At 36.4% G+C, this 19,584-nt stretch overlaps 1 protein-coding gene across 2 annotated transcripts; it reads left to right on the forward strand.

Moving 5' to 3' along the window:
* The first annotated feature begins 15,804 nt into the window (after positions 1–15,804).
* Positions 15,805–19,261, forward strand: LOC306889294 (uncharacterized protein). Of its 2 annotated transcripts, XM_079448085.1 has the most exons (5): positions 15,805–16,041; positions 16,668–16,734; positions 17,654–17,844; positions 17,949–18,076; positions 18,378–19,261. In XM_079448085.1, exons 3-5 carry the CDS (start codon positions 17,772–17,774, stop codon positions 18,681–18,683), a joined length of 507 nt encoding a protein of 168 aa, XP_079304211.1. In that variant the 5' UTR covers positions 15,805–16,041; positions 16,668–16,734; positions 17,654–17,771; the 3' UTR covers positions 18,684–19,261. The 2 variants fall into 2 exon arrangements, with proteins under 2 accessions (XP_079304211.1, XP_079304212.1); XM_079448086.1 differs by lacking the exons at positions 15,805–16,041; positions 16,668–16,734 and having other exon boundaries at positions 17,647–17,844; positions 18,378–19,257.
* The last annotated feature ends 323 nt before the right edge of the window (positions 19,262–19,584 follow it).

Here is a 19,584-nt window from a genome sequence, read left to right on the forward strand (position 1 = left end):
GCTCAGAAAGCTTGTTTCTGACATTCTAACAGCTCAATTGGAGCATTTTAGTAATGATCAGTGTTCTTTGTCAAAACTGACATTCTCATCATCCACTGATGCTTTTTGTCACAAAATGCAGTTCTCAGCTCAGAAAGCTTGTTTCTGACATTCTTACAGCTCAATTAGAGCATTTTAGTAATGAACAGTGTTCTTTGTCAAAAGTGACATTCTCATAATCCACTGATGCACTTTGTCACAAAATGCATTTCTCACCTCAGAAAGCTTGTTTCTGACATTCTAACAGCTCAATTGGAGCATTTCAGTAATGAACAGTGTTCTTTGTCAAAACTGACATTCTCATCATCCACTGAAGCACTTTGTCACAAAATGCATTTCTCAGCTCAGAAAGCTTGTTTCTGACATTCTAACAGCTCAATTGGAGCATTTTAGTAATGATCAGTGTTCTTTGTCAAAAGTGACATTCTCATCCATCCACTAATTCACTTTGTCACAAAATGCAGTTCTCAGCTCAGAAAGCTTGTTTCTGACATTCTAACAGCTCAATTAGAGCATTTTAGTAATGAACAGTGTTCTTTTTCAAAAGTGACATTCTCATCATCCACTGATGCACTTTGTCACAAAATGCATTTCTCAGCTCAGAAAGCTTGTTTCTGACATTCTAACAGCTCAATTGGAGCATTTCAGTATTGAACAGTGTTCTTTGTCAAAACTGACATTCTCATCATCCACTGAAGCACTTTGTCACAAAATGCATTTCTCAGCTCAGAAAGCTTGTTTCTGACATTCTAACAGCTCAATTAGAGCATTTTAGTAATGAACAGTGTTCTTTGTCAAAACTGACATTCTCATCATCCACTGAAGCACTTTGTCACAAAATGCATTTCTCAGCTCAGAAAGCTTGTTTCTGACATTCTAACAGCTCAATTAGAGCATTTTAGTAATGAACAGTGTTCTTTGTCAAAACTGACATTCTCATCATCCACTGATTCACTTTCTCACAAAATGCAGTTCTCAGCTCAGAAAGCTTGTTTCTGACATTCTAACATTTCAATTAGAGAATTTTAGTAATGAACAGTGTTCTTTTGTCAAAACTGACATTCTCATCATCCACTGATGAACTATGTCACAAAATGCAGTTTTCAGCTCAGAAAGCTTGTTTCTGACATTCTAACAGCTCAATTGGAGCATTTCAGTAATGAACAGTGTTCTTTGTCAAAAGTGACATTCTCATCCATCCACTGATTCACTTTGTCACAAAATGCAGTTCTCAGCTCAGAAAGCTTGTTTCTGACATTCTAACAGCTCATTTAGAGCATTTTAGTAATGAACAGTTTTCTTTGTCAAAACTGACATTCTCATCATCCACTGATGAACTATGTCACAAAATGCAGTTCTCAGCTCAGAAAGCTTGTTTCTGACATTCTAACAGCTCAATTAGAGCATTTTAGTAATGAACAGTGTTCTTTGTCAAAACTGACATTCTCATCATCCACTGAAGCACTTTGTCACAAAATGCATTTCTCAGCTCAGAAAGCTTGTTTCTGACATTCTAACAGCTCAATTGGAGCATTTTAGTAATGATCAGTGTTCTTTGTCAAAACTGACATTCTCATCATCCACTGATGCTTTTTGTCACAAAATGCAGTTCTCAGCTCAGAAAGCTTGTTTCTGACATTCTTACAGCTCAATTAGAGCATTTTAGTAATGAACAGTGTTCTTTGTCAAAAGTGACATTCTCATAATCCACTGATGCACTTTGTCACAAAATGCATTTCTCACCTCAGAAAGCTTGTTTCTGACATTCTAACAGCTCAATTGGAGCATTTCAGTAATGAACAGTGTTCTTTGTCAAAACTGACATTCTCATCATCCACTGAAGCACTTTGTCACAAAATGCATTTCTCAGCTCAGAAAGCTTGTTTCTGACATTCTAACAGCTCAATTGGAGCATTTTAGTAATGATCAGTGTTCTTTGTCAAAAGTGACATTCTCATCCATCCACTAATTCACTTTGTCACAAAATGCATTTCTCAGCTCAGAAAGCTTGTTTCTGACATTCTAACAGCTCAATTGGAGCATTTTAGTAATGATCAGTGTTCTTTGTCAAAACTGACATTCTCATCATTCACTGATGCTTTTTGTCACAAAATGCAGTTCTCAGCTCAGAAAGCTTGTTTCTGACATTCTAACAGCTCAATTAGAAAATTTTAGTAATGAACAGTGTTCTTTGTCAAAACTGACATTCTCATCATCCACTGAAGCACTTTGTCACAAAATGCATTTCTCAGCTCAGAAAGCTTGTTTCTGACATTCTAACAGCTCAATTGGAGCATTTCAGTATTGAACAGTGTTCTTTGTCAAAACTGACATTCTCATCATCCACTGAAGCACTTTGTCACAAAATGCATTTCTCAGCTCAGAAAGCTTGTTTCTGACATTCTAACAGCTCAATTAGAGCATTTTAGTAATGAACAGTGTTCTTTGTCAAAACTGACATTCTCATCATCCACTGAAGCACTTTGTCACAAAATGCATTTCTCAGCTCAGAAAGCTTGTTTCTGACATTCTAACAGCTTAATTGGAGCATTTTAGTAATGATCAGTGTTCTTTGTCAAAACTGACATTCTCATCATCCACTGATTCACTTTCTCACAAAATGCAGTTCTCAGCTCAGAAAGCTTGTTTCTGACATTCTAACAGCTCAATTAGAGAATTTTAGTAATGAACAGTGTTCTTTGTCAAAACTGACATTCTCATCATCCACTGATGAACTATGTCACAAAATGCAGTTCTCAGCTCAGAAAGCTTGTTTCTGACATTCTAACAGCTTAATTGGAGCATTTTAGTGATAATCAGTGTTCTTTGTCAAAACTGACATTCTCATCATCCACTGATGAACTATGTCACAAAATGCAGTTTTCAGCTCAGAAAGCTTGTTTCTGACATTCTAACAGCTCAATTGGAGCATTTCAGTATTGAACAGTGTTCTTTGTCAAAACTGACATTCTCATCATCCACTGAAGCACTTTGTCACAAAATGCATTTCTCAGCTCAGAAAGCTTGTTTCTGACATTCTAACAGCTCAATTAGAGCATTTTAGTAATGAACAGTGTTCTTTGTCAAAACTGACATTCTCATCATCCACTGAAGCACTTTGTCACAAAATGCATTTCTCAGCTCAGAAAGCTTGTTTCTGACATTCTAACAGCTCAATTAGAGCATTTTAGTAATGAACAGTGTTCTTTGTCAAAACTGACATTCTCATCATCCACTGATTCACTTTCTCACAAAATGCAGTTCTCAGCTCAGAAAGCTTGTTTCTGACATTCTAACATTTCAATTAGAGAATTTTAGTAATGAACAGTGTTCTTTTGTCAAAACTGACATTCTCATCATCCACTGATGAACTATGTCACAAAATGCAGTTTTCAGCTCAGAAAGCTTGTTTCTGACATTCTAACAGCTCAATTGGAGCATTTCAGTAATGAACAGTGTTCTTTGTCAAAAGTGACATTCTCATCCATCCACTGATTCACTTTGTCACAAAATGCAGTTCTCAGCTCAGAAAGCTTGTTTCTGACATTCTAACAGCTCATTTAGAGCATTTTAGTAATGAACAGTTTTCTTTGTCAAAACTGACATTCTCATCATCCACTGATGAACTATGTCACAAAATGCAGTTCTCAGCTCAGAAAGCTTGTTTCTGACATTCTAACAGCTCAATTAGAGCATTTTAGTAATGAACAGTGTTCTTTGTCAAAACTGACATTCTCATCATCCACTGAAGCACTTTGTCACAAAATGCATTTCTCAGCTCAGAAAGCTTGTTTCTGACATTCTAACAGCTCAATTGGAGCATTTTAGTAATGATCAGTGTTCTTTGTCAAAACTGACATTCTCATCATCCACTGATGCTTTTTGTCACAAAATGCAGTTCTCAGCTCAGAAAGCTTGTTTCTGACATTCTAACAGCTCAATTAGAGCATTTTAGTAATGAACAGTGTTCTTTGTCAAAAGTGACATTCTCATAATCCACTGATGCACTTTGTCACAAAATGCATTTCTCACCTCAGAAAGCTTGTTTCTGACATTCTAACAGCTCAATTGGAGCATTTCAGTAATGAACAGTGTTCTTTGTCAAAACTGACATTCTCATCATCCACTGAAGCACTTTGTCACAAAATGCATTTCTCAGCTCAGAAAGCTTGTTTCTGACATTCTAACAGCTCAATTGGAGCATTTTAGTAATGATCAGTGTTCTTTGTCAAAACTGACATTCTCATCATCCACTGAAGCACTTTGTCACAAAATGCATTTCTCAGCTCAGAAAGCTTGTTTCTGACATTCTAACAGCTCAATTAGAGCATTTTAGTAATGAACAGTGTTCTTTGTCAAAACTGACATTCTCATCATCCACTGATTCACTTTCTCACAAAATGCAGTTCTCAGCTCAGAAAGCTTGTTTCTGACATTCTAACATTTCAATTAGAGAATTTTAGTAATGAACAGTGTTCTTTTGTCAAAACTGACATTCTCATCATCCACTGATGAACTATGTCACAAAATGCAGTTTTCAGCTCAGAAAGCTTGTTTCTGACATTCTAACAGCTCAATTGGAGCATTTCAGTAATGAACAGTGTTCTTTGTCAAAAGTGACATTCTCATCCATCCACTGATTCACTTTGTCACAAAATGCAGTTCTCAGCTCAGAAAGCTTGTTTCTGACATTCTAACAGCTCATTTAGAGCATTTTAGTAATGAACAGTTTTCTTTGTCAAAACTGACATTCTCATCATCCACTGATGAACTATGTCACAAAATGCAGTTCTCAGCTCAGAAAGCTTGTTTCTGACATTCTAACAGCTCAATTAGAGCATTTTAGTAATGAACAGTGTTCTTTGTCAAAACTGACATTCTCATCATCCACTGAAGCACTTTGTCACAAAATGCATTTCTCAGCTCAGAAAGCTTGTTTCTGACATTCTAACAGCTCAATTGGAGCATTTTAGTAATGATCAGTGTTCTTTGTCAAAACTGACATTCTCATCATCCACTGATGCTTTTTGTCACAAAATGCAGTTCTCAGCTCAGAAAGCTTGTTTCTGACATTCTAACAGCTCAATTAGAGCATTTTAGTAATGAACAGTGTTCTTTGTCAAAAGTGACATTCTCATAATCCACTGATGCACTTTGTCACAAAATGCATTTCTCACCTCAGAAAGCTTGTTTCTGACATTCTAACAGCTCAATTGGAGCATTTCAGTAATGAACAGTGTTCTTTGTCAAAACTGACATTCTCATCATCCACTGAAGCACTTTGTCACAAAATGCATTTCTCAGCTCAGAAAGCTTGTTTCTGACATTCTAACAGCTCAATTGGAGCATTTTAGTAATGATCAGTGTTCTTTGTCAAAAGTGACATTCTCATCCATCCACTAATTCACTTTGTCACAAAATGCATTTCTCAGCTCAGAAAGCTTGTTTCTGACATTCTAACAGCTCAATTGGAGCATTTTAGTAATGATCAGTGTTCTTTGTCAAAACTGACATTCTCATCATTCACTGATGCTTTTTGTCACAAAATGCAGTTCTCAGCTCAGAAAGCTTGTTTCTGACATTCTAACAGCTCAATTAGAGCATTTTAGTAATGAACAGTGTTCTTTGTCAAAACTGACATTCTCATCATCCACTGAAGCACTTTGTCACAAAATGCATTTCTCAGCTCAGAAAGCTTGTTTCTGACATTCTAACAGCTCAATTGGAGCATTTCAGTATTGAACAGTGTTCTTTGTCAAAACTGACATTCTCATCATCCACTGAAGCTTTTTGTCACAAAATGCATTTCTCAGCTCAGAAAGCTTGTTTCTGACATTCTAACAGCTCAATTAGAGCATTTTAGTAATGAACAGTGTTCTTTGTCAAAACTGACATTCTCATCATCCACTGATGAACTATGTCAAAAAATGCATTTCTCAGCTCAGAAAGCTTGTTTCTGACATTCTAACAGCTCAATTGGAGCATTTTAGTAATGATCAGTGTTCTTTGTCAAAAGTGACATTCTCATCCATCCACTAATTCACTTTGTCACAAAATGCATTTCTCAGCTCAGAAAGCTTGTTTCTGACATTCTAACAGCTCAATTGGAGCATTTTAGTAATGATCAGTGTTCTTTGTCAAAACTGACATTCTCATCATTCACTGATGCTTTTTGTCACAAAATGCAGTTCTCAGCTCAGAAAGCTTGTTTCTGACATTCTAACAGCTCAATTAGAGCATTTTAGTAATGAACAGTGTTCTTTTTCAAAAGTGACATTCTCATCATCCACTGATGCACTTTGTCACAAAATGCATTTCTCAGCTCAGAAAGCTTGTTTCTGACATTCTAACAGCTCAATTGGAGCATTTCAGTATTGAACAGTGTTCTTTGTCAAAACTGACATTCTCATCATCCACTGAAGCACTTTGTCACAAAATGCATTTCTCAGCTCAGAAAGCTTGTTTCTGACATTCTAACAGCTCAATTAGAGCATTTTAGTAATGAACAGTGTTCTTTGTCAAAACTGACATTCTCATCATCCACTGAAGCACTTTGTCACAAAATGCATTTCTCAGCTCAGAAAGCTTGTTTCTGACATTCTAACAGCTCAATTAGAGCATTTTAGTAATGAACAGTGTTCTTTGTCAAAACTGACATTCTCATCATCCACTGATTCACTTTCTCACAAAATGCAGTTCTCAGCTCAGAAAGCTTGTTTCTGACATTCTAACATTTCAATTAGAGAATTTTAGTAATGAACAGTGTTCTTTTGTCAAAACTGACATTCTCATCATCCACTGATGAACTATGTCACAAAATGCAGTTTTCAGCTCAGAAAGCTTGTTTCTGACATTCTAACAGCTCAATTGGAGCATTTCAGTAATGAACAGTGTTCTTTGTCAAAAGTGACATTCTCATCCATCCACTGATTCACTTTGTCACAAAATGCAGTTCTCAGCTCAGAAAGCTTGTTTCTGACATTCTAACAGCTCATTTAGAGCATTTTAGTAATGAACAGTTTTCTTTGTCAAAACTGACATTCTCATCATCCACTGATGAACTATGTCACAAAATGCAGTTCTCAGCTCAGAAAGCTTGTTTCTGACATTCTAACAGCTCAATTAGAGCATTTTAGTAATGAACAGTGTTCTTTGTCAAAACTGACATTCTCATCATCCACTGAAGCACTTTGTCACAAAATGCATTTCTCAGCTCAGAAAGCTTGTTTCTGACATTCTAACAGCTCAATTGGAGCATTTTAGTAATGATCAGTGTTCTTTGTCAAAACTGACATTCTCATCATCCACTGATGCTTTTTGTCACAAAATGCAGTTCTCAGCTCAGAAAGCTTGTTTCTGACATTCTTACAGCTCAATTAGAGCATTTTAGTAATGAACAGTGTTCTTTGTCAAAAGTGACATTCTCATAATCCACTGATGCACTTTGTCACAAAATGCATTTCTCACCTCAGAAAGCTTGTTTCTGACATTCTAACAGCTCAATTGGAGCATTTCAGTAATGAACAGTGTTCTTTGTCAAAACTGACATTCTCATCATCCACTGAAGCACTTTGTCACAAAATGCATTTCTCAGCTCAGAAAGCTTGTTTCTGACATTCTAACAGCTCAATTGGAGCATTTTAGTAATGATCAGTGTTCTTTGTCAAAAGTGACATTCTCATCCATCCACTAATTCACTTTGTCACAAAATGCATTTCTCAGCTCAGAAAGCTTGTTTCTGACATTCTAACAGCTCAATTGGAGCATTTTAGTAATGATCAGTGTTCTTTGTCAAAACTGACATTCTCATCATTCACTGATGCTTTTTGTCACAAAATGCAGTTCTCAGCTCAGAAAGCTTGTTTCTGACATTCTAACAGCTCAATTAGAAAATTTTAGTAATGAACAGTGTTCTTTGTCAAAACTGACATTCTCATCATCCACTGAAGCACTTTGTCACAAAATGCATTTCTCAGCTCAGAAAGCTTGTTTCTGACATTCTAACAGCTCAATTGGAGCATTTCAGTATTGAACAGTGTTCTTTGTCAAAACTGACATTCTCATCATCCACTGAAGCACTTTGTCACAAAATGCATTTCTCAGCTCAGAAAGCTTGTTTCTGACATTCTAACAGCTCAATTAGAGCATTTTAGTAATGAACAGTGTTCTTTGTCAAAACTGACATTCTCATCATCCACTGAAGCACTTTGTCACAAAATGCATTTCTCAGCTCAGAAAGCTTGTTTCTGACATTCTAACAGCTTAATTGGAGCATTTTAGTAATGATCAGTGTTCTTTGTCAAAACTGACATTCTCATCATCCACTGATTCACTTTCTCACAAAATGCAGTTCTCAGCTCAGAAAGCTTGTTTCTGACATTCTAACAGCTCAATTAGAGAATTTTAGTAATGAACAGTGTTCTTTGTCAAAACTGACATTCTCATCATCCACTGATGAACTATGTCACAAAATGCAGTTCTCAGCTCAGAAAGCTTGTTTCTGACATTCTAACAGCTTAATTGGAGCATTTTAGTGATAATCAGTGTTCTTTGTCAAAACTGACATTCTCATCATCCACTGATGAACTATGTCACAAAATGCAGTTTTCAGCTCAGAAAGCTTGTTTCTGACATTCTAACAGCTCAATTGGAGCATTTCAGTATTGAACAGTGTTCTTTGTCAAAACTGACATTCTCATCATCCACTGAAGCACTTTGTCACAAAATGCATTTCTCAGCTCAGAAAGCTTGTTTCTGACATTCTAACAGCTCAATTAGAGCATTTTAGTAATGAACAGTGTTCTTTGTCAAAACTGACATTCTCATCATCCACTGAAGCACTTTGTCACAAAATGCATTTCTCAGCTCAGAAAGCTTGTTTCTGACATTCTAACAGCTCAATTAGAGCATTTTAGTAATGAACAGTGTTCTTTGTCAAAACTGACATTCTCATCATCCACTGATTCACTTTCTCACAAAATGCAGTTCTCAGCTCAGAAAGCTTGTTTCTGACATTCTAACATTTCAATTAGAGAATTTTAGTAATGAACAGTGTTCTTTTGTCAAAACTGACATTCTCATCATCCACTGATGAACTATGTCACAAAATGCAGTTTTCAGCTCAGAAAGCTTGTTTCTGACATTCTAACAGCTCAATTGGAGCATTTCAGTAATGAACAGTGTTCTTTGTCAAAAGTGACATTCTCATCCATCCACTGATTCACTTTGTCACAAAATGCAGTTCTCAGCTCAGAAAGCTTGTTTCTGACATTCTAACAGCTCATTTAGAGCATTTTAGTAATGAACAGTTTTCTTTGTCAAAACTGACATTCTCATCATCCACTGATGAACTATGTCACAAAATGCAGTTCTCAGCTCAGAAAGCTTGTTTCTGACATTCTAACAGCTCAATTAGAGCATTTTAGTAATGAACAGTGTTCTTTGTCAAAACTGACATTCTCATCATCCACTGAAGCACTTTGTCACAAAATGCATTTCTCAGCTCAGAAAGCTTGTTTCTGACATTCTAACAGCTCAATTGGAGCATTTTAGTAATGATCAGTGTTCTTTGTCAAAACTGACATTCTCATCATCCACTGATGCTTTTTGTCACAAAATGCAGTTCTCAGCTCAGAAAGCTTGTTTCTGACATTCTAACAGCTCAATTAGAGCATTTTAGTAATGAACAGTGTTCTTTGTCAAAAGTGACATTCTCATAATCCACTGATGCACTTTGTCACAAAATGCATTTCTCACCTCAGAAAGCTTGTTTCTGACATTCTAACAGCTCAATTGGAGCATTTCAGTAATGAACAGTGTTCTTTGTCAAAACTGACATTCTCATCATCCACTGAAGCACTTTGTCACAAAATGCATTTCTCAGCTCAGAAAGCTTGTTTCTGACATTCTAACAGCTCAATTGGAGCATTTTAGTAATGATCAGTGTTCTTTGTCAAAACTGACATTCTCATCATCCACTGAAGCACTTTGTCACAAAATGCATTTCTCAGCTCAGAAAGCTTGTTTCTGACATTCTAACAGCTCAATTAGAGCATTTTAGTAATGAACAGTGTTCTTTGTCAAAACTGACATTCTCATCATCCACTGATTCACTTTCTCACAAAATGCAGTTCTCAGCTCAGAAAGCTTGTTTCTGACATTCTAACATTTCAATTAGAGAATTTTAGTAATGAACAGTGTTCTTTTGTCAAAACTGACATTCTCATCATCCACTGATGAACTATGTCACAAAATGCAGTTTTCAGCTCAGAAAGCTTGTTTCTGACATTCTAACAGCTCAATTGGAGCATTTCAGTAATGAACAGTGTTCTTTGTCAAAAGTGACATTCTCATCCATCCACTGATTCACTTTGTCACAAAATGCAGTTCTCAGCTCAGAAAGCTTGTTTCTGACATTCTAACAGCTCATTTAGAGCATTTTAGTAATGAACAGTTTTCTTTGTCAAAACTGACATTCTCATCATCCACTGATGAACTATGTCACAAAATGCAGTTCTCAGCTCAGAAAGCTTGTTTCTGACATTCTAACAGCTCAATTAGAGCATTTTAGTAATGAACAGTGTTCTTTGTCAAAACTGACATTCTCATCATCCACTGAAGCACTTTGTCACAAAATGCATTTCTCAGCTCAGAAAGCTTGTTTCTGACATTCTAACAGCTCAATTGGAGCATTTTAGTAATGATCAGTGTTCTTTGTCAAAACTGACATTCTCATCATCCACTGATGCTTTTTGTCACAAAATGCAGTTCTCAGCTCAGAAAGCTTGTTTCTGACATTCTAACAGCTCAATTAGAGCATTTTAGTAATGAACAGTGTTCTTTGTCAAAAGTGACATTCTCATAATCCACTGATGCACTTTGTCACAAAATGCATTTCTCACCTCAGAAAGCTTGTTTCTGACATTCTAACAGCTCAATTGGAGCATTTCAGTAATGAACAGTGTTCTTTGTCAAAACTGACATTCTCATCATCCACTGAAGCACTTTGTCACAAAATGCATTTCTCAGCTCAGAAAGCTTGTTTCTGACATTCTAACAGCTCAATTGGAGCATTTTAGTAATGATCAGTGTTCTTTGTCAAAAGTGACATTCTCATCCATCCACTAATTCACTTTGTCACAAAATGCATTTCTCAGCTCAGAAAGCTTGTTTCTGACATTCTAACAGCTCAATTGGAGCATTTTAGTAATGATCAGTGTTCTTTGTCAAAACTGACATTCTCATCATTCACTGATGCTTTTTGTCACAAAATGCAGTTCTCAGCTCAGAAAGCTTGTTTCTGACATTCTAACAGCTCAATTAGAGCATTTTAGTAATGAACAGTGTTCTTTGTCAAAACTGACATTCTCATCATCCACTGAAGCACTTTGTCACAAAATGCATTTCTCAGCTCAGAAAGCTTGTTTCTGACATTCTAACAGCTCAATTGGAGCATTTCAGTATTGAACAGTGTTCTTTGTCAAAACTGACATTCTCATCATCCACTGAAGCTTTTTGTCACAAAATGCATTTCTCAGCTCAGAAAGCTTGTTTCTGACATTCTAACAGCTCAATTAGAGAATTTTAGTAATGAACAGTGTTCTTTGTCAAAACTGACATTCTCATCATCCACTGAAGCACTTTGTCACAAAATGCATTTCTCAGCTCAGAAAGCTTGTTTCTGACATTCTAACAGCTCAATTAGAGCATTTTAGTAATGAACAGTGTTCTTTGTCAAAACTGACATTCTCATCATCCACTGATTCACTTTCTCACAAAATGCAGTTCTCAGCTCAGAAAGCTTGTTTCTGACATTCTAACATTTCAATTAGAGAATTTTAGTAATGAACAGTGTTCTTTTGTCAAAACTGACATTCTCATCATCCACTGATGAACTATGTCACAAAATGCAGTTTTCAGCTCAGAAAGCTTGTTTCTGACATTCTAACAGCTCAATTGGAGCATTTCAGTAATGAACAGTGTTCTTTGTCAAAAGTGACATTCTCATCCATCCACTGATTCACTTTGTCACAAAATGCAGTTCTCAGCTCAGAAAGCTTGTTTCTGACATTCTAACAGCTCAATTGGAGCATTTTAGTAATGATCAGTGTTCTTTGTCAAAACTGACATTCTCATCATCCACTGATTCACTTTCTCACAAAATGCAGTTCTCAGCTCAGAAAGCTTGTTTCTGACATTCTAACAGCTCAATTAGAGAATTTTAGTAATGAACAGTGTTCTTTGTCAAAACTGACATTCTCATCATCCACTGATGAACTATGTCACAAAATGCAGTTCTCAGCTCAGAAAGCTTGTTTCTGACATTCTAACAGCTTAATTGGAGCATTTTAGTGATGATCAGTGTTCTTTGTCAAAACTGACATTCTCATCATCCACTGATGAACTATGTCACAAAATGCAGTTTTCAGCTCAGAAAGCTTGTTTCTGACATTCTAACAGCTCAATTGGAGCATTTCAGTAATGAACAGTGTTCTTTGTCAAAACTGACATTCTCATCATCCACTGAAGCAATTTGTCACAAAATGCATTTCTCAGCTCAGAAAGCTTGTTTCTGACATTCTAACAGCTCAATTGGAGCATTTTAGTAATGATCAGTGTTCTTTGTCAAAACTGACATTCTCATCATCCAGTGATGCTTTTTGTCACAAAATGCAGTTCTCAGCTCAGAAAGCTTGTTTCTGACATTCTAACAGCTCAATTAGAGCATTTTAGTAATGAACAGTGTTCTTTGTCAAAAGTGACATTCTCATCATCCACTGATGCACTTTGTCACAAAATGCATTTCTCAGCTCAGAAAGCTTGTTTCTGACATTCTAACAGCTCAATTGGAGCATTTCAGTAATGAACAGTGTTCTTTGTCAAAACTGACATTCTCATCATCCACTGAAGCACTTTGTCACAAAATGCATTTCTCAGCTCAGAAAGCTTGTTTCTGACATTCTAACAGCTCAATTGGAGCATTTTAGTAATGATCAGTGTTCTTTGTCAAAACTGACATTCTCATCATCCACTGATGAACTATGTCACAAAATGCAGTTCTCAGCTCAGAAAGCTTGTTTCTGACATTCTAACAGCTCAATTAGAGCATTTTAGTAATGAACAGTGTTCTTTGTCAAAAGTGACATTCTCATCATCCACTGATGAACTATGTCACAAAATGCAGTTCTCAGCTCAGAAAGCTTGTTTCTGACATTCTAACAGCTCAATTAGAGCATTTTAGTAATGAACAGTGTTCTTTGTCAAAACTGACATTCTCATCATCCACTGAAGCACTTTGTCACAAAATGCATTTCTCAGCTCAGAAAGCTTGTTTCTGACATTCTAACAGCTCAATTGGAGCATTTCAGTAATGATCAGTGTTCTTAGTCAAAACTGACATTCTCATCATCCACTGATGAACTATGTCACAAAATGCAGTTCTCAGCTCAGAAAGCTTGTTTCTGACATTCTAACAGCTCAATTAGAGCATTTCAGTAATGAACAGTGTTCTTTGTCAAAACCGACATTCTCATCTTCCACTGATGAACTATGTCACAAAATGCAGTTCTCAGCTCAGAAAGCTTGTTTCTGACATTCTAACAGCTCAATTAGAGCATTTTAGTAATGAACAGTGTTCTTTGTCAAAACTGACATTCTCATCATCCACTGAAGCACTTTGTCACAAAATGCATTTCTCAGCTCAGAAAGCTTGTTTCTGACATTCTAACAGCTCAATTGGAGCATTTTAGTAATGATCAGTGTTCTTTGTCAAAACTGACATTCTCATCATCCACTGATGAACTATGTCACAAAATGCAGTTCTCAGCTCAGAAAGCTTGTTTCTGACATTCTAACAGCTCAATTAGAGCATTTTAGCAATGAACAGTGTTCTTTGTCAAAACTGACATTCTCATCATCCACTGAAGCACTTTGTCACAAAATGCATTTCTCAGCTCAAAAAGCTTGTTTCTGACATTCTAACAGCTCAATTGGAGCATTTTAGTAATGATCAGTGTTCTTTGTCAAAACTGACATTCTCATCATCCACTGATGCTTTTTGTCACAAAATGCAGTTCTCAGCTCAGAAAGCTTGTTTCTGACATTCTAACAGCTCAATTAGAGCATTTTAGTAATGAACAGTGTTCTTTGTCAAAAGTGACATTCTCATCATCCACTGATGCACTTTGTCACAAAATGCATTTCTCAGCTCAGAAAGCTTGTTTCTGACATTCTAACAGCTCAATTGGAGCATTTCAGTAATGAACAGTGTTCTTTGTCAAAACTGACATTCTCATCATCCACTGATGAACTATGTCACAAAATGCAGTTCTCAGCTCAGAAAGCTTGTTTCTAACATTCTAACAGCTCAATTAGAGCATTTTAGTAATGAACAGTTTTCTTTGTCAAAACTGACATTCTCATCATCCACTGATGAACTATGTCACAAAATGCAGTTCTCAGCTCAGAAAGCTTGTTTCTGACATTCTAACAGCTCAATTGGAGCATTTTAGTAATGATCAGTGTTCTTTGTCAAAACTGACATTCTCATCATCCACTGAAGCACTTTGTCACAAAATGCATTTCTCAGCTCAGAAAGCTTGTTTCTGACATTCTAACAGCTCAATTGGAGCATTTTAGTAATGATCAGTGTTCTTTGTCAAAACTGACATTCTCATCATCCACTGATGAACTATGTCACAAAATGCAGTTTTATGCTCAGAAAGCTTGTTTCTGACATTCTAACAGCTCAATTGGAGCATTTTAGTAATGAACAGTGTTCTTTGTCAAAACTGACATTCTCATCATCCACTGATTCACTTTCTCACAAAATGCAGTTCTCAGCTCAGAAAGCTTGTTTCTGACATTCTAACAGCTCAATTAGAGCATTTTAGTAATGAACAGTGTTCTTTGTCAAAAGTGACATTCTCATCATCCACTGATGAACTATGTCACAAAATGCAGTTCTCAGCTCAGAAAGCTTGTTTCTGACTTTCTAACAGCTCAATTAGAGAATTTTAGTAATGAACAGTGTTCTTTGTCAAAACTGACATTCTCATCATCCACTGAAGCACTTTGTCACAAAATGCATTTCTCAGCTCAGAAAGCTTGTTTCTGACATTCTAACAGCTCAATTGGAGCATTTTAGTAATGATCAGTGTTCTTTGTCAAAACTGACATTCTCATCATCCACTGATGAACTATGTCACAAAATGCAGTTTTATGCTCAGAAAGCTTGTTTCTGACATTCTAACAGCTCAATTGGAGCATTTTAGTAATGAACAGTGTTCTTTGTCAAAACTGACATTCTCATCATCCACTGATTCACTTTCTCACAAAATGCAGTTCTCAGCTCAGAAAGCTTGTTTCTGACATTCTAACAGCTCAATTAGAGAATTTTAGTAATGAACAGTGCACTCTAAAAACTGCTGGGTTGTTTTTTCAACCCAAGCGCTGGGTTAAGACCGCTGGGTACGAAAACTGGTTGATTTGACCCAAATTTGGGTTGGCGACCGTAACCCAACAGTGCTGGGTTGTTCATGCGGACGTTAAAGAGAACGGCACGTTACGTTAAAAAGGTTCCGACGATTCCCTCAGTGTTGATAATACTCCGCCACCGTTTGCGGCGCTTGACAAAATATTGCGGCTTTTGGCAGAAATATGTTTGTGGAAAAAACAACTAAATAGCGATAAATGTGAAAATGCCTGAGGTGAACTTTGGGGGTTAAATCAGCCTGTATCCCGCAGTAACCAGTGGGAGGGACAAGTGAGAGGGAACTTTTAAACTTTCTTGGGACATGTAATGAAAACGCTTCACTAATATATTTTTAAATAAGCCTTTTAGTGTTCTTTTCTTGACGAAAAGAAACCCAACGCTTCGGGCTTAAGGACTACTTTTTGTTGGCGGATGTGCTGCGCAATTAGTAAACGGAGTCTGCTCAGGGAAGTGAGACGACGCGAAAACTGAAGCTGAGGCTCGTCGATGAATTTTTGAGGCCAGAAAAGGTAAGATGGTGTAAAATTACTTTTTCTATACTTTATAAAAAACTATTTCTATACTTTATATTTAAGATACATTTTGTTGTATTATAAGTCGTTTGTTATATTTGCGGTTATTTACGGTCAAGTTGGGCTTGCTGCCCTGAGTTTCTGTTAGCACGATAATTTCCCGCCTAGCTAGTTTTCAGTTTTCGACAATTTTTATGAAGTTATTCATTCATTACATCACAATTTATTTGTTCACAAAGAGAATACTATATTTTTGGCTGTCTTAAACGTTCAACCTGCCATGATTTACCCATTAAGATAACTTACGTAACGTTATATCATGACGTTCATTTTCCTTTTTCTTGAATATATCAGACATTCACTTCATTACCATTTATTTATTTAATATAAGTTTTTAGATGCCAGTGTTTCGATTCGAAAGTTTTAAATCTAACGTTAGCATGCTGCTGGTATACGGAGGGGCCTGATAAAAAATGCTCGTTTAAACAAAATGTCGTCTGACGGACTTAAATTAGAGGGTTTTGCATCTAATATAGATTATTATTTACATGCCACTTTATGTAATTGAGGATTAAGATGTATGTGTCTAGAATGCTAAAATGTCTTGTAACTCTTTTTTTCAGATGGATGATTTTGTACAAAGTAAGCTTAGAGAATGGAAACTTGACCAGTTAATTCCCACATTTGAAGGTAAGTGTGAATGTATAATATTTTACAGTGTTGTTTATAGCAATGCACTGCTTTTCAAGGTTAAAGTGTTATTAAAAGGGATAGTTTATCCAAAAATACTTTTTTGGTAATGTTTTGTCACACACATAACGCTCTACACGATTCAAGACCTCCTAGCATCTTCAGAACACAAATTAAGATATTTTAGATCCACATCCGAGATATTCCATACCACCTCATAGACATCATGCTAATTGTGCCCGTCAAGGTCCAGAAAAGTACTTTTATCAACATATTCTTCTCTACCCTGTCAGGCTAAGACGTGCGTCCATGAGAGCACTACAACACATTCGCATCCTCTCGGTGACGTACTTCGTGTCGAATTCGTCTATCCGAGCTTATCCGCGATTGAGAACAGTGTTCACAGGATTTTGACAGACTTTTGGCGTATTTGTTGTGACATTAAGTAAATGCATTGTATGGGTAACGCAGGAGTATCCTCAAGAAGCTGTGTGGACGCGTTTGACATCATCATAAAGCAAGAGCGACACAGAGAGCAGTGTGCTGAGTATTGCGATGTCATGCACCAATCGATTTGCAAAGCAACGCATTAAGTTCAACGCTCCCTGTCATTGCCATAGGCACCAAATCACATATTGCAAAAATGAAAGACAACCATGGGACACTCATCGGATCTGAACAGTTGCTATAGTTTGGACAATATATAATTTAAATTCAATTTTAATCGGATATGCACAAAAATCGGAGTTGAAGTTACAGTCTGTGGCGTAGCCATTTGTTTTTACATGATTGTAATTTCCTCAGTTTGGTCTGTTTCAATGTATCTACTTTCATTTAGCAGATGACAGACTTACTAACAATAGAGCATGTAATTGCCGCATCAGAATATAACATGTTCTGGATGTAACTTCTTTTACAGCTGAGAAGATTGACCAAGAAACCCTCTACCTTTTGGACGACTCCACGCTGACCTCGCTTATCCCTGTTATTGGACTTCGAAAAATAATATCTGGCCAGCAAGTCAGGTTGAACAATACATGAAAGAGACAGCCATCCATCGGGCCAAATGGACTCTTCATTTACTGTCCAACTTACAAACTATGTCAGCAGGTAATTATATTTTGCCCTTTGTAAAAAATGTAACCCTTGGTGTCAAATGTTAAGGATGCTAGCACTTTAAGTGTTTACATGAACTCGTTTAATTTTAATTGCAGACCATCAGAGTGACATTGCCTTAATTGTCCTACCTGTAGTCCTTCCAACTTCAGTTTATAAGATCGGAAGGAAAATGTTCAAACCAACCTTTATTGAAACCAGGAGGGCATTCATAGACATACAACCGGTAAGTAAACAGCCATTGCTAAAAGCACATCAAGGTGTCACAAGACATTGTGCTCTCCATATGTATTAGCACTCTGTCAAAATGTGAGCTTCAGCTGTGTATAAATCTAGTAAAAAATGCAATCAAGCATTTAAGCAATTTTTTGCCTTCACATTTCCCAAGAAATCTTAAATTAATTTGAGCCCAAATCAACTATGTGAAAATAGTAATATCGGGGTTCTTCCAAAAAGGATTTTAGCAAGTTTTTTATTTATTCCCTTCAGATTATTTGAGCTCTGTTCTCACATCATTTATTTTTCAGATTGGTACCAACATGGCTGAATACCTGAGATCAAAAGGCACAGTCGAATTTCCCTATGTTCTCATGCTGGGAGACAACGAGTGCTTTCAGGCTTTTGTTATAGTAAATGGAGAAGCACTTGAGCAAAAAACATTGCTGGCAGCAGTAGATGTTTGCTTTAAAGCTTTCTACGTCTTGGATATCAATTACCCCAAGCAATGCTCCCCCGTCTGGCAGTTTCTACAGACTGTGGTGTTTGGACTTCTTGGAGATGAAACTCCATCAATAAGAATTCTACGTGCTTTTATTTCTGCTGCTAAACAGTAGTTGTTGTCAGTGAGAACAGCTTTGCCAGTTCAATTTATAATGATTTAAGTTCTTAAATCATTAAGTTCTTGACCCTTTCTCTCTAAGGAAGAGCAGAATGTGTGCAGTTTGTTATTTTGGCTGAGTTTTAACTGATTCTGACATTATGCAGAAGTGCATAGAGTATTAAACAATTAAACATGTTGTGATAGTTTTAATGCCAATGTTTTTACAATTTATTTTTCTGTGACAATTTCTCTCTTAGGAAAACAGAATATATGCAGTTTGTTGCTTTGGTTGAATGTTTATTGATTCTGACATGCTGATGTTTATAAAGTGTAAAAGAAGTTAAAATGTCACTGATTTTTTACTCTACAATTGATTTTATTGTGACAATTTCTCTAGTAGGAGTTTATCCAGTTTATTTTTACACAATGTTAACTGATGCTGACATTGCGTAAAAATAAACTGGATAAACTCCTACTAGAGAAATTGTACACTACAATTAATACATTTTTATTGTGACCATTTCTTAGGGAAAAAGAATTCATGCAGTTTTTTATCGCTGAATGTAAAATAAACGAGTTTTTTCCCTACTTGATTTGCCATGCGCTTCTCTCAGACCCCAACACACAAACACAACATTTACTTTTCACAAATAGACTATTAATATTCAAATTAAAATATTTTTTAAATTAAAATACCTAGTTGTATTTTTTAACCCATTTTGGGTTGAGGTTAACCCAGCAGTTATGTTTATTTTTAACCCAATTTTGGGTAAAAAATATAACCCAACATGCTGGGTCAAAGCCATAACCCAACCCTGCTGGGTTAAAACAACCCAGCGTTGGCTCGGTCCATATTGGACCCAGCGCTGGGTTACCAAAATAACCCAAGTTGGGTTATTTTTAACCCAGCATTT

This window comes from Barbatula barbatula, assembly GCF_947034865.1.
Source record: "Barbatula barbatula genome assembly, chromosome: 24".
NCBI lineage: Eukaryota > Metazoa > Chordata > Actinopteri > Cypriniformes > Nemacheilidae > Barbatula > Barbatula barbatula.